Below are 12,865 nucleotides of genomic sequence, written 5' to 3'. Positions count from 1 at the left end.
TGCTGCTTGATCATATATAGGTAATCTCTTGTACAGATTTTTCTAGGATAGGAGCTTTTAGTATGTACAGAACTTTCTAAAAGTGCCCTACAGATTCCCTGCTCTTGCAGGCGTTCAGGCATCAAGGTTACCATGGTCTCCCGTTCTCTGCATGTGGTTCACCATTCAGTCGCCTTGGGAATGAGCAACTTTTGTCTGTGTGTCTAGTTTAGAAGAGTAAGTCTTGCCTGGTGACCAATAACCTACAGTACATTAAGAGTTTGGAGCAGATGTTTCAGTGATCCATTCAGGTAATATTCTCAATGTAGAAGAACATTGTTGTTTTGAAATCACATAGTTAAAACTTTTTTTGTCAGTGAAATCAACATTTGGAATTGAGTACACTCCCTTCCCCCCATATCTTCTGCATAAATCCATACAAACTTTAAGTAGTGATTTCTCACAAATAATTACATCTGTTATTTAATGGAGAAGTGTTTCACTGGCAGAGAGATGGTGGAAATGGGCATACTTTATTACTAATTTTTAAGACCTACATTGTAATGTATAAAGGGGCCAACCATGGACATCTTTAATGTTGGTATTTCTTAAATTTTGAGTTCTTGGATTTCCAGTTTTATGTTGAGGCAAAGGGTTTTTTTGCAATGAGCTTTGTAGAGCTTTCACTCTAGCAAAACGATCTATAAGCTCATGCATCATCACGTCAGTGATGATCTAGTTGCTGGGTCAGATTTTTGCAATGCAAATATCAAGCCTACACAAATACTTGAGATAATGGAATTGAACAGATGTATTAGAAAGCCAGACTTATGTATAATAGCTTGTGACCAACTCACGATCGACTCGAATCCTCATAATGGTGGCAATGTTAACTTTCACACTGCAGATGCTTATATGGAGTTGACACTACAAAATGTTATTTTACAAATTTGAACTAAATAAATGTCATATATCAGTCATTTCTATAATTGCTGTTATTGCTGTAGCAATGATAAATATTAACCCCCGGGACATCATTTGACCTTCTTGTGAGGGAAAGACTGTATGGTTCAACATTTCACAGAAGAGCTAAAATAAAAATTTTTGATACACTGAAAAAACCCACAAATAACACTGTTTCTCTACTATAGTGTGCAAACTTTAGGTCTCTGAAAAAAAATAGATTGGATTGATCTATAATAATTTCTTCATTTTTTCTCAGTGAAATGAAAAATGGAAAATTACTTGCCTCAGGTTAAGAGAATGCCCAGATCATAAGGTGTGGAGTCATTTGTCTTTAGCTGTTTGGTATTTCTAGCTCTATTCACATTTGGGTATTTTCTGAAAAGGGGAATGACCGTAACAGGAAAACTATGTATAGAGATCAAACTCAAAATACATCTCTAGATGCCAGCCGAGTTGTGAAGTGCAGTGCATCCTCCTTTGGTTGAAGAGAGGCATGATCTAAGCATGCTGAGAGTTACTAATACGACCTGGTGATTTCAACACCAACAATCTGGTGATCTTCACGGGTACTAGGCCTTGGTTTATCTCTTCCCTGCAAGCAAAATGTAAGCATTGTGGTGTACAGCAAGGACGAGCATCAAAAAGAGAGACTAACATTAGCCTGTGTCGTAATAACATGGTTGTTTGAAGGCTTCCTAGCAGGAATGATGATTTAGATTTGTGTCCTCTTGGATAGAGGAGGAAATTGAATTTAGATGTCACCAAAATTTCGGGTAAGTGTCATAATGGTAGAAGGCAAGAATGGCTGCTCGCAGGGAATGCAGTAAGGGTTTTCAAACTTAATTTCATAAGGATGTGAGGTGTGCATGTTCTCACACACTGTCTTGCTTCCGTCAATGCCTCCTCTCTCCCTCTCTCTGCCAGTCCCTTAGTAACTTTTAAACTTAGTAGCTCATTTAAACCAAAATTGCCTGTGGAGCAGATGCCAAGCTTGCATTTGATTGGATTCCTGCAGAGTCCTTCAGGAGGGAGTCTCGGATTATGGCCGTGGTCAGAGAAAGGCAGCAGCACCCGAGGGCTGGGTGTTTTGCTTGGCAGAGGCTGGCTGGCAGTGCATGTGCACAGCCCTGGCTGCAGAGCCTCAGGAGGGAGGCTAAGCAATGGCTGGGGGCAGCCTGAGATAGCGACACGGGGGAGGGCAGGACATTTACAGCGCAAAGGATATAAATCCACAAGAAAACTGCTTTCACTGCTCACAGAAAGCCATTTATCCTAATTAAGCACTTGGCAATCAAACTAATTTCATGGATAGTTCTGAGCCAATCAAAACCATGTATTTGACAAATATATTAGTAATTGTAAAAATATTGTCTGACTCCTTTCTAAAGCTATTTGGGGAGAAATTTCCATGACCTAATAGATTTGATAGTCCATGTAAATTTGCCTTTGATCCATTGCATTCCATTGCCCTCACGCCTAAACTTTAGGAGCGCCTAGGTGATGACAGGAGAGGAACTGTGATTATGCTCTTCTCTGGTGGCTCTTTTCTCATTACTCTGAAGTAGATGATTATTCAGAACAACTGTGTATTTTTGGAAACAGTTTTGTGTAATATAAATGTAAAAGTGTTCTATACAACTTGTTTTAGGCAAAGGATCATATTGCAAGCAAAACTCAGTGATTGTGTTTTAGCCTCAGAAATCAAGTGAAACTTTGCAGGAGGAAAATCTAAGTGAATGGAAGAAGTGGTGCTGCTGTGCTAAAGAGTCATAGTTTATCTGTCAGAGGAGTTATTTTCAAGGTGAAGTGTGATATGAATTGGATGTGTCATACTTGCAGAATAATAGTTACACAAACAAAAGCATTTCTATCTTACAGTTTAGTCATGTAGTGGACTTCTAAACTTTGATTTTCTAAAGAGAAATATGTTCTCTTTATCCAATGCAGTTTTTTATTTTTCACTGTATGAATTTGGGGTCTAATTTTGTGACATCCTGAACACTTTCAAATGATAATGTACTAATTGGGATTGAGATGGTTCAGGTTTTTGCAGCAATAAAATGTTAAAATATTTAGGAGAGATCTAAAATCTCATTTATTCTTAAAGTAATCTAATGTAGTTAATAGCTGACAATTACTTTCAGTAGTAGTTGCAACTCTGTTCCTCAAAAGGAAATGCTAAAGGCATTAGATGTGAGGCATCCACCATTGTAGTTCATTCTTCTTTCTTTCTTTCTTCACAACTTGGAAACAACATACAATGTAATACTTAGGAATGCCATGCTATGGGGAAATGGTATTAGCTTATAATATTTTCCACTTTTTGTATTGCATTAAAATAGCTCTATACCAATCACCAGCAGTGGTCACGGATGTTGCAGCACTTACATTGCATTCAGAATGGCACATTATCGTCCTTCCAGTGTTGCTTCGTTTGCTACTTACGACGTCTCTGGCAAAGCTAACAGAGGATGCTACCAGTATCTTCCTGAAGACCAGACATAACTCTTATTACAAATAAGAACTAAACCTGCAGATTTCAGTTTAGGAATTTTATGCATGGAACAATAGTGTTTGAACTGATTTTATCTTCATAGTATTTCAATTTAATTTTGTTCCCGTTTCCCAGAAGTAGAGGAACTAGAGCGATGTATAACATACACTATCTTGATAGGAGTTGTAGGGAATCACAGAATAATTTAGATTGGAAGGGATTTTGGGAGGTCATTTCGTCCAGTCCCTGGCTCAAAGGAAGTCCATCTAGATTACAGTGCTCATGAGCTTGTCCAGGTGAGTTTTGAATATCTCCACAGTGGGAGTTTCCACAGTCTCTCTGGGCAACTTGGGCTAGTGTTTGACCACTCTCACAGCGAAAGTTTTTTCATATGTCTAACCAGAACTTACCCTATTCCAACTTCTGTCTGTTACCTCTTGTCCTGTCATTGTGCAACTCCAGAAAGAGTCAGTGTCCATCTTCATTATACCTGCCCATTAGGTAGTTCAAGACTGCAATAAGATCTTCCCTTAACCTTCTTTTAAGGCTGAACCAACCCATCTGTCCTCATATATCATGTGCTTAAGCCCCTAACTATCTTCACGGCCCTCCACTGGCCTCACTCCAGCGTATCAACGTCTTTTTTCTACGGGGGAGCCCAAAACTGTACACAGTACTCCAGAAGTGGTCTCACAAGTGCCAGATATGACTGTAGTGTTTGATACTTTCAGGAGAACTAATAAATAATTGACATTTTTTGGCCATGGAAAAATATTTTGTGCCTGACTCTTTTCCTACAAGATTTATACTGATGAAGTTCCGTGTTTTAAACAGCAAAATTCTAAACGAAGAAAGTCAGGCCTTTACAACTTACCTTATTCAAAAAAGTATACTCCTGATTTATGTAAGGATAGATCAGTTTGAATAGCAATAAATAGTACATTATTTATTTGACAACTGAATTAGAGATCTGGCCTAGAAGATAAAATGATAAGAAATAAGAGTGTTTTTCAGAGAACTAGGTATCAGCAGGTCTTACAATGTAAGAAAAGAGCATAGAGTGGTCTCTGCATAGTAACTGCTACTTGGTTTTAATATATAAGGTTTCATCTTTGATTTCTTCTGCTAATCTAGATTATGTAAAGTTTACATGTAACTATATATTTACTATAATATGGAAATTGTATTAACATATTGTGTGCTTCTTTGATTATCAACTAGTGTCTGGCTTTGCTCTGCCAGTATAGTAGATTGGGATGCTCTGGAAAAGTCAAGATACGTTGAATTACCTTAAAGTAAATGTTTATCTTTTACCTTCCAGCTTCTCCAGTTGGTAACGGATATATTAAGCCGCCCGTCCCACCTGTTTCCGGCACACAGAGAGAAAAAGGACCTCCAGCCATGTTGCCTATCAGTGTTGACCCAGACAGTAAACCAGGCGAATATGTCCTGAAGAGCTTATTTGTTAACTTTACTACTCAGGCTGAACGCAAAATCCGCATCATCATGGCAGAGCCTCTTGTGAGTAAAAAGGAAATTCTAAGTATATACATACTTTGCTTTGAATTCATTTTCAGGCTTACTCTACAATGCAGAATATTTGCTTCTAGTCTTCATTAGATTTTGATAGTGTTTCCCAAACGATAAGATATGCTACTATGGCAGTTGGAAGGTCGTGGGAGAGGACAGAGGTATGCAAGATATGCCAAGGGGGGTGACATGAAAAGGAATGAATATGTTATTTTTGTTTGCAATATGGGCACATGCTAATACGTTTGAGAGGCAGAAGGGATGTCAGTGTAGATTTCACAGCTGGGAGGGATGTCACATGAGGCAAAATAGAAAATGCTGAAATATGGTAAAGACAATATTTCAGAATGTTATTGGATTTCCAACACTAAAAAATTAAAATCAATAGCATTACTGCCTCTTATTTTACTTCAACGATAGTAGTAGGTTTCACAGCCTAATAAAGTGTTACAGCACCTCATTTCCTAGATACAAAAAAATACAGCATTTGAAAAAAAGGAGTTACATTACAAGGTCTAGCAGAGTCAGTAAGAGAAACATTATTGTTTATATGCAAATTTGGACAAATTTAATATACAAATACCTTTGTTCCAAACTGTCTCATATAATTGAACTTCTAGGAGTCTGCTCTTGTAACTTAAGACTACATTTTATATACCTTTCTGTGATTTTGAATAGGCAAGAATAGTTCTGTAACCTATATTTTAGTTGTGACAAAGTAAAAATTGAAAAATTAAAATAACCAGGAACCTGCATTTCTGAGTTGTAAGGAAACATCTTGCAACATTTTTGTTGCAAAGCACAGTATAGAATAGTTAGACCAATTCCCCATTTTCAGGTCTGGAGATTCTGAATAGTAAAATTAAGATTGTCTTGATTCTAATGAAATCTGTTTAGTTCTTTGCCTTGGTTTACATTCAGAAGAATTTGTTATAGTTTTAGAAAATTTTTCCAGGCTTTCCACTTAAAACATTAGGTCGATGCAGGATGAGAAGTATCATACATAATTTAGAAATAACACAAAAAAGCTAAAAGGAAAAATTCAGTTTGTCTTCTTTGAAGAGTCCCTTCCAAATCACAAAAAATAAAGAAACTAACAATAATGATGCAAGCCTTCTTTAAAAAAAAGGGGGACAGCAGCTACTTAGTACCATCCTCTCTTCGTGTGACCCACAGTGAAACACCTTTAAAATTTAAAAACAAAATCAGTTGTGAAATTATTTGACAAGAAGAGAAAGAACAGAGAGACTATGTACCTACCATTTCTTTGTGGGCACTTCTGTTGCTCCCAAACACTTGCCTCTGCGTTTTCATTTAACATTTCAGGAATAGATGTAAACCAGTGACCCTGACTTCTTCCCATTTCACCTGGTGCTAAAATGATTTACACTTGCTGTATGTTGATGTATTCTTTTTGTCTCTTTGTGTAACTATGAATGTCTGAATGTTGATCTTATTCATCTAGAATAAGATCAGTGAAATTTTTCAGTGAAATTTTATTTGGTAAATTCAGTGTAGAATTTACAAATATGACTAGAGCCTTCTCTTCAATATTTTCAGAACATTTTTCTTATAAAAGTCTAATTGTGGAAAAACTAACAATAATTCAATGATATATTCACATCTAATTTAATACGAATAGAGTATATAAGGTGTAACATTATTCTTTTTGAGGGTGACTGTGACAAATGCATAAGGAGGTTTTTATGGAGATCCAGTCAAGATGATCCTGAAATAATTAATTTGTAATGAAAGAAGTGACAAGGGAAAATGGAAAAAAAAAATTCTAGAACAGTGATTAAGAAGTTATGTTCACCATTTCTGTGGGAAAGCTGTTGGATGTCTAGCTGCTGTGTTCCCGAATTTCTACTCTGCTAACTAAAATTGTGGTCAGGGATTTGCAAGACAGAGTTTATAAAGCGGTGATGTAGAGCCATCCTTTTTTTTTTTTCACAATGGATAGTCCAGTGCTGAGCTCTTTGAGGATTCTGTTCTAATTAAACTCAACTGTACTTCAGAGGAAATCAAACTTGCAAATTCGGTGCTCCAACACTGAGTTCTCTAAGTCATTGCAAGATATGACAGCTTAATTTTATAAGTGATAAATATTTAAGATAGATACCTTTTAGAGAAGCTAAAAAGATCTGTATTCAATGTAATTGCTTTTACCTCTCTTTTATCACAAAATTTATCACAGATTCAAACTCTGAAGTTAATGTAGGGTTAAATTAAACATGTATTGATAGTTTCTTTACCTAGGTATTTCTTTCTGTGCATAAATCTTACCTATGTATCTATTTCTGATTATTGTTACTGTTGTCGGTATGTATTTTTCTTTCTCAGTTTTTTTGGGTTCCATACACCCATTCGATATATCCGTCTCTTTCTCTTTTGAAGTATACGAGGTTCAACTGTAAGTTACAGGGTTCTGACAACTATGGTGGAAAACTAAATCTGTGTCATGCCATGAGTAGAGGTGCTAGCAGGGCATAAAAATGTTTTGCTATTTATTTTCTAGGGTAGCAGTGAAGGGCACTCTACCCACTCCCTCCTGCAGCCCCATGAAATCTCAGCTGGTAGAGCAAGATTCCAGCAGCAGAGAAAGCCCAGGGCAATGTCACCCTTTCCTCCTGCTGCCTTGGCTGTCAACCAAGTATAATTTGACATTTTGGTTACTGGGTCCGGCTGTGATCATCATAAAACCTGCTCCCCAGTTAATAAGTTTTCTAGATATGAATCTAATATAGACCATCCACTGTTAAGTCTTTAACAAGTCAGAATGAAAACCTTTTGAAAGTTTTCAGATGTGGTTTTTTTACTCTATCTGAAGAATATTTTACTTGGAATTTCAGTTCAAACTTTTCAGCTGTTTAGAATCTCTGAAATGTACAAACATATCCATAATTATATTAAGTTCACAGTTATGTGACTAATTTTTAATGATTAAACTGCTTTATTTAGATTATGAAATTGTATTAATCCAAGCTAAAGGTATTGGATATTAAAATTAATTAAAAGGCATTGCCCAGTTTATAAAATTAAATGTAAATCATTTCCCTTTGATAATCTTTAATAATTTCCTGCTTCTTTTCCATAAATAATTATTCTCCTTTATGATGAACATTAAGCATTTTTTCCTGTAGATCTTTCTTCACAGCTGATTCCATTCATATTTACATTTTTACCCATTTATGCTATAAATCTCCTTCTTTGCATTGCTTTACTTACAAATGCAATTTGACAATTTATTACCATTCTTTTTGCTTTTTCAAGCAGTAGTGGCCGTATGATGAGATTTAAATAAGGAAGCCAGGGAAATGATTTTGCTAGTGCAAATGATAAAATCTACTTAAGTATCATATCATAATGTGAGAAGACCATAGAAAACCGTTTCCTTTTTAGGACTCTTGATTATCACTTAGGGTAATAATTCATCCTGTGCATACTGATCAGGCTAATCTTCAAATACTGCTTTCTGTGTTACTTACAGCTGTGGACATTGATACAGAATAGTGACTACAAGCATTGACAGTGGTTGATGGTTAATTTAGCTGTTGGTAAACTTCCATTATGCTTTTTTCCTGCAAGCTTAACTAAGCTTCTCTCAATTCAGGAACTCCCTATCTTAATACTTAACTCAAGAGCAAATCTTACTCCTTAGAGTATTAGGATTATCAGGATAATCACATATCCTGCCAATAACTTCCTCCTTCCGCTAGGTAGTTTTATCTGGTCTTTGGAAAAAAATTGAAAGGGGCAGACTTGGAAAAAAAGGAGATTTTAGGTTTTTGAGGATTGAGGCTGTGATACCTAATAAGGTGTGTGTTGATTACAATAATGCCAATCAGTTTTATCACAGAGCTGTGACGTAGAATTTTCTCATTTACCTGGACTGAAATTCCAGCGGCATCACATGAGGAATGACTCCTTCTTTGTGCTCATTTATAATGAGATATATTAGCATTACAGATTTTTTTACACTGAAGTCCTCATTAATAGTTCAGTAAAAATAGGAGCTTGGGATCCTCCATTTATTCACAGTGCACAGATAGAGGTTACTGTCAGGAACAAGTTATTTCACGGACAAGAAGCAAGATAAACTGTCTTACTCTGTTCTGAGTATCCGCTCAGTATTTGTGAGCGCAGATGAACTGGAAGCAGAACAACATTATTTGCATAAACTTATACTCAAGTAAATATTGAAAATGCTTTTCTTTTTCCCTTAAAAAAATATCCTCTTCAGCATATGCCACAAAAATACCATATTCACGTTCTCATCTGCCCCTATGCACCTCTTTGTCACTTGGTATCATTCAAGCATTGTGTCACTCGTAATTAACATAATTATTTTATCCTACTAGTGTCTGAGGTACTCAAGATTCTGTAGAACAGATATGGGCAGTTCATCTCAGCCCTGGGGAATATCATAATTCTGTATTTCTACTATATTTTTTAGTTAGTTTTTAAGTGGTATATATAAATATTAGTGGGTTGGTTATTTTAGGCCCAATTGTGACAAATAACGTATAAGACATTAAGAGAAATTATCTATTCCTTCATTAGTTGCATCTGAAGTACTTGATATGTTTCTTTAGAAATTCTGCCTCACTTTATTATACTGTGCTGAGAACTGGCATCTCCCGTTGGTAAGAAAGGCAAGGCACCTACACATCATCTGACTCTTACAGCTGAATACATAACCTTTATATCCAATCCTTCATTATGTGAAGGCCTACAGGATCTTTTACAGTGGCTGCACCAGGTGACTTGTTGAATGGGGCAGATCTAGGTCTGTTAGTCACTGTCCTCAGGGGAAAGCCTCATTTTCTAGTGCTCCCAGCAGCTGTCAGCTCAGCAGAGTTTCTTTGCTGCAGGTTGTTAACTGTATCTTAGGTCAATTTTTTAGACTAACAGTTGATCTCAATATTTTATTCAATTCCCAGGTGTGCCTAAGGACTAGGTTTGGTTTCTACATATGTGGCTTGTCCCCCGTACTGTTTCTTTTCTCTCAAACTTTCCAGCAGCTAACATCTCTGCACTTCAAGAAATTAGCCAAGCAAAACAGTGGTCTCATTTTCACCACTAATCAGCTTTTATTGGAACTTCGCTGCCTCTTCAAGTAGAGTCCAGCCTTCACAAATTCCCTGTTACATACCCAGGCACTGCTAGGGATAGTGTAGCTCAAGCTGAGCCAGATCAGCTTATCCTTTCCCCCAGAAGGAAAAGAGACAGCTAAGCCTGGGAAAAATTCTTCATGGAATAAGCAACATCTACTCATTTAACCAAAGGATGCAAAGGCAGAATGCAGAAAAAATCAAGCTCCTATACTGCACATGGAAAGCATCAAATACAGCAAAGACAATTCCAGTAGCATAAAGAGCCTTTTCTTCCCCTTCCACTCACCAGGAATAATATCCCCCTCTAGTTATCTTGATACATATCTCAGGCTGAGACCTCCAGAAGAAACCCAGCACTGCACAGTATAGAGCAGTACCTCTTTAGGGATGCTGATCTTGAACCTCAGAGCAGTTATCATCCTGAAAGACCTAGAAAGGTTCATGTGATTGAAACAGTGGCCACAGATGGGATGTCTTCTACATAGTCCAGGGGAACATGTCATGTAGTTAGAACACAGGAACTGTGAGGAAGAGTGTGAAAGACACAAGTGGAGAAAGGTACAGTAGGAGACAAATTTAGGGCTTCAGCAGTAGCTGGGGAGTGCAGGAGGAGGATGGATACAGGATGCAACATGGGTCAGATTCCAGCTTCCATATGAGATTGAGGGAAAAGTTCATCCCATTTTAGCAATCAGGAAGGAAAAGGATACATTTTTGCATAGGCATTTGCAGCTGGATTCATGCCTATAAAAACTCCCATTCATTTCAGAGCCAGGCAATGTCAATAGGAGCTTTCTCGGTGATCTCACAGTTTCCATAGCTGGGCGTATGGGCAGAATACTGTTTGAGGCTGCAGTTCTCATTCTGACAGCAAACCTTTCTGGGATGCTCCCTGTCCCTGGGCCTCTCTCCTGCACGAATACAACTGGAGAATAGTCAGTGGTGCATGTGGTGGTTCAAATTGCTAAGAGGATTTAACATTGTAAGACAGATTCAATCCCATGTCATGGAGGCTATCACTCTGTATCACCTGTTGGCTGGGTTTTGCAAGTATAGCAGAGAATCTGCCACATGCCCCTAATCACATTTTTGTATCGTTTAAGAATACTGAATATTGGTTGTTACCACTATCCAGAAAATTGAAGTCTTATTACACTCATCTCAGGCCAGCCTTATCACTGGTCTGTCGTCACAGAAGATGGAAAGAAAATCAAGTATCTATTTTGGTAGCATTCTTGCAAGATCAGTAGCAATTGGTAAAGAGATACCTGTATTTTTGCAACAGCTTCATCCTCTGGAGTCACATTTGAAGTAAATGAGCTGTTCAGTCAGGATTGCTGCGTGTTTTAAAATTTAAATTTATGTGCTCTTTTCCAGGGCCTGAATCTGGCATACATTCACGGTTCACACATTAGACAGCTTGACTTATTCCATTAGTTTTGCCAGTACTGTAGTCTGCATATCTGTTAATAAGGCAAATATAGGAAAATCCTAACTACTTAGTTACCTTCCCAGTATGGAAATCTACCTGATAAAGTCTTGTGTCCTTATCTGAGTCTGTGGTACGAATGGGTGCTCTGGCTTTTATGACCATCTTACTTGTAGCCAAAGAGTACTGAAGGCCAATACTAGCTCAGCAGGAGCATCCTGAGATCCTCCTTTAAAGTTTGTCAGATCAATACCAGTAACTGGGAGGAAAAGGTTTCAGATAAGTCACCTGGGGGCAAGTCTGTTATGACACAGCTACAGCCTTTGAGATAAAACACATAGCCAAGAGAGCCCACAAGAAAGAAAGGAAGTTTTAAGAGAACTAACTGCAGTCAGTCATGAGACGCTATCAATCAAGTTCACCTTATAAGTATACCTCTCCTTACCTACTTTCTTAGTCTATGTAAATAAACACATAGTTGATCAAAGTAAGTGGCTACCTCACATTAAAGAAGCAGTCACTGCTAGACAACAGACTGTTATTCAGGGTCAGGAGCTGTCATTTATTACCCCTGGGCTATCTGAAGGTAAAGTGAAATGTGGTTATTATTTACAGAGCTCTGAGGTGTATCTGGAGCAGCCCTACAATTAGAGTCAAAATTTATTCTAACGAACTGGCAAGTATTAAAGATTAAATTAAGTCATGTTAAGCTGAATGGGTAACCATCTGTCCGGGTCCTGAGGGCACCCCTAGCCCTCCTTGTCCCTGCCCACCCCCAGGCCTCCCTGACTCTGCCCAGCTCCAGGCCCCTATTTCAGCCCAGCCCAGGACCGTCAGTCCCTGCTCCATGCCACCGCCACAGTGCCAGCTCCAGCCCTGCCACAGCCTTGCCTTTGGGTGACCACAGGCCCCCCCGACCCCCACCCCAACCCTGACCCGCAGGCACCTGCCCGAACCGAGGGAGCCACCAGCTTCGCGGTGCCCTGACACCAGCAAAGCCACATAAGCGCTTTGGAAGTTAGTCTTGCTGCAAGTGACGTGTGTCCTGGTTACTGCTTCTTGTGGAGACTTGTCTACAAAGCATTTTCACTTTCCCTGCATCAAATTGTTCTTAAGTTTTCCAGATGGATTTCAGCCTTTTTCTGATTGTTTGAGCCTCTATGTGCTTGTGGGATCCTGATCACAGTATTATTCATTCTAGGGAAGAGCTGAATTGCTTTCTTTTCTAACCAGAGTTTTATAGAGGGAGAAAACCAAAGTGATACCACTCCTGGAGTATCTTGAAGTCAAAACAAATGTAGGCATAGTTTGAGGAAAGTCGGTCATGTTCTAGGAAACAGATCATTTAAT

At 38.1% G+C, this 12,865-nt stretch overlaps 1 protein-coding gene across 7 annotated transcripts in view; it reads left to right on the top strand.

The window, feature by feature from the left end:
* Window positions 1–12,865, top strand: part of FRY (FRY microtubule binding protein) — a 261,215-nt gene that overhangs the window by 107,113 nt on the left and 141,237 nt on the right. For all 7 annotated transcript variants that reach the window (XM_068930110.1, XM_068930115.1, XM_068930112.1 and 4 more), the window contains one exon: window positions 4,761–4,960. In XM_068930110.1, the coding sequence (XP_068786211.1) occupies window positions 4,761–4,960 (200 nt within the window). The remainder of the gene's footprint in view (window positions 1–4,760; window positions 4,961–12,865) is intronic.

Source organism: Struthio camelus, chromosome 1, assembly GCF_040807025.1.
Source record: "Struthio camelus isolate bStrCam1 chromosome 1, bStrCam1.hap1, whole genome shotgun sequence".
Lineage (NCBI taxonomy): Eukaryota > Metazoa > Chordata > Aves > Struthioniformes > Struthionidae > Struthio > Struthio camelus.
This window is presented reverse-complemented; position numbering and strand designations above follow the sequence as displayed.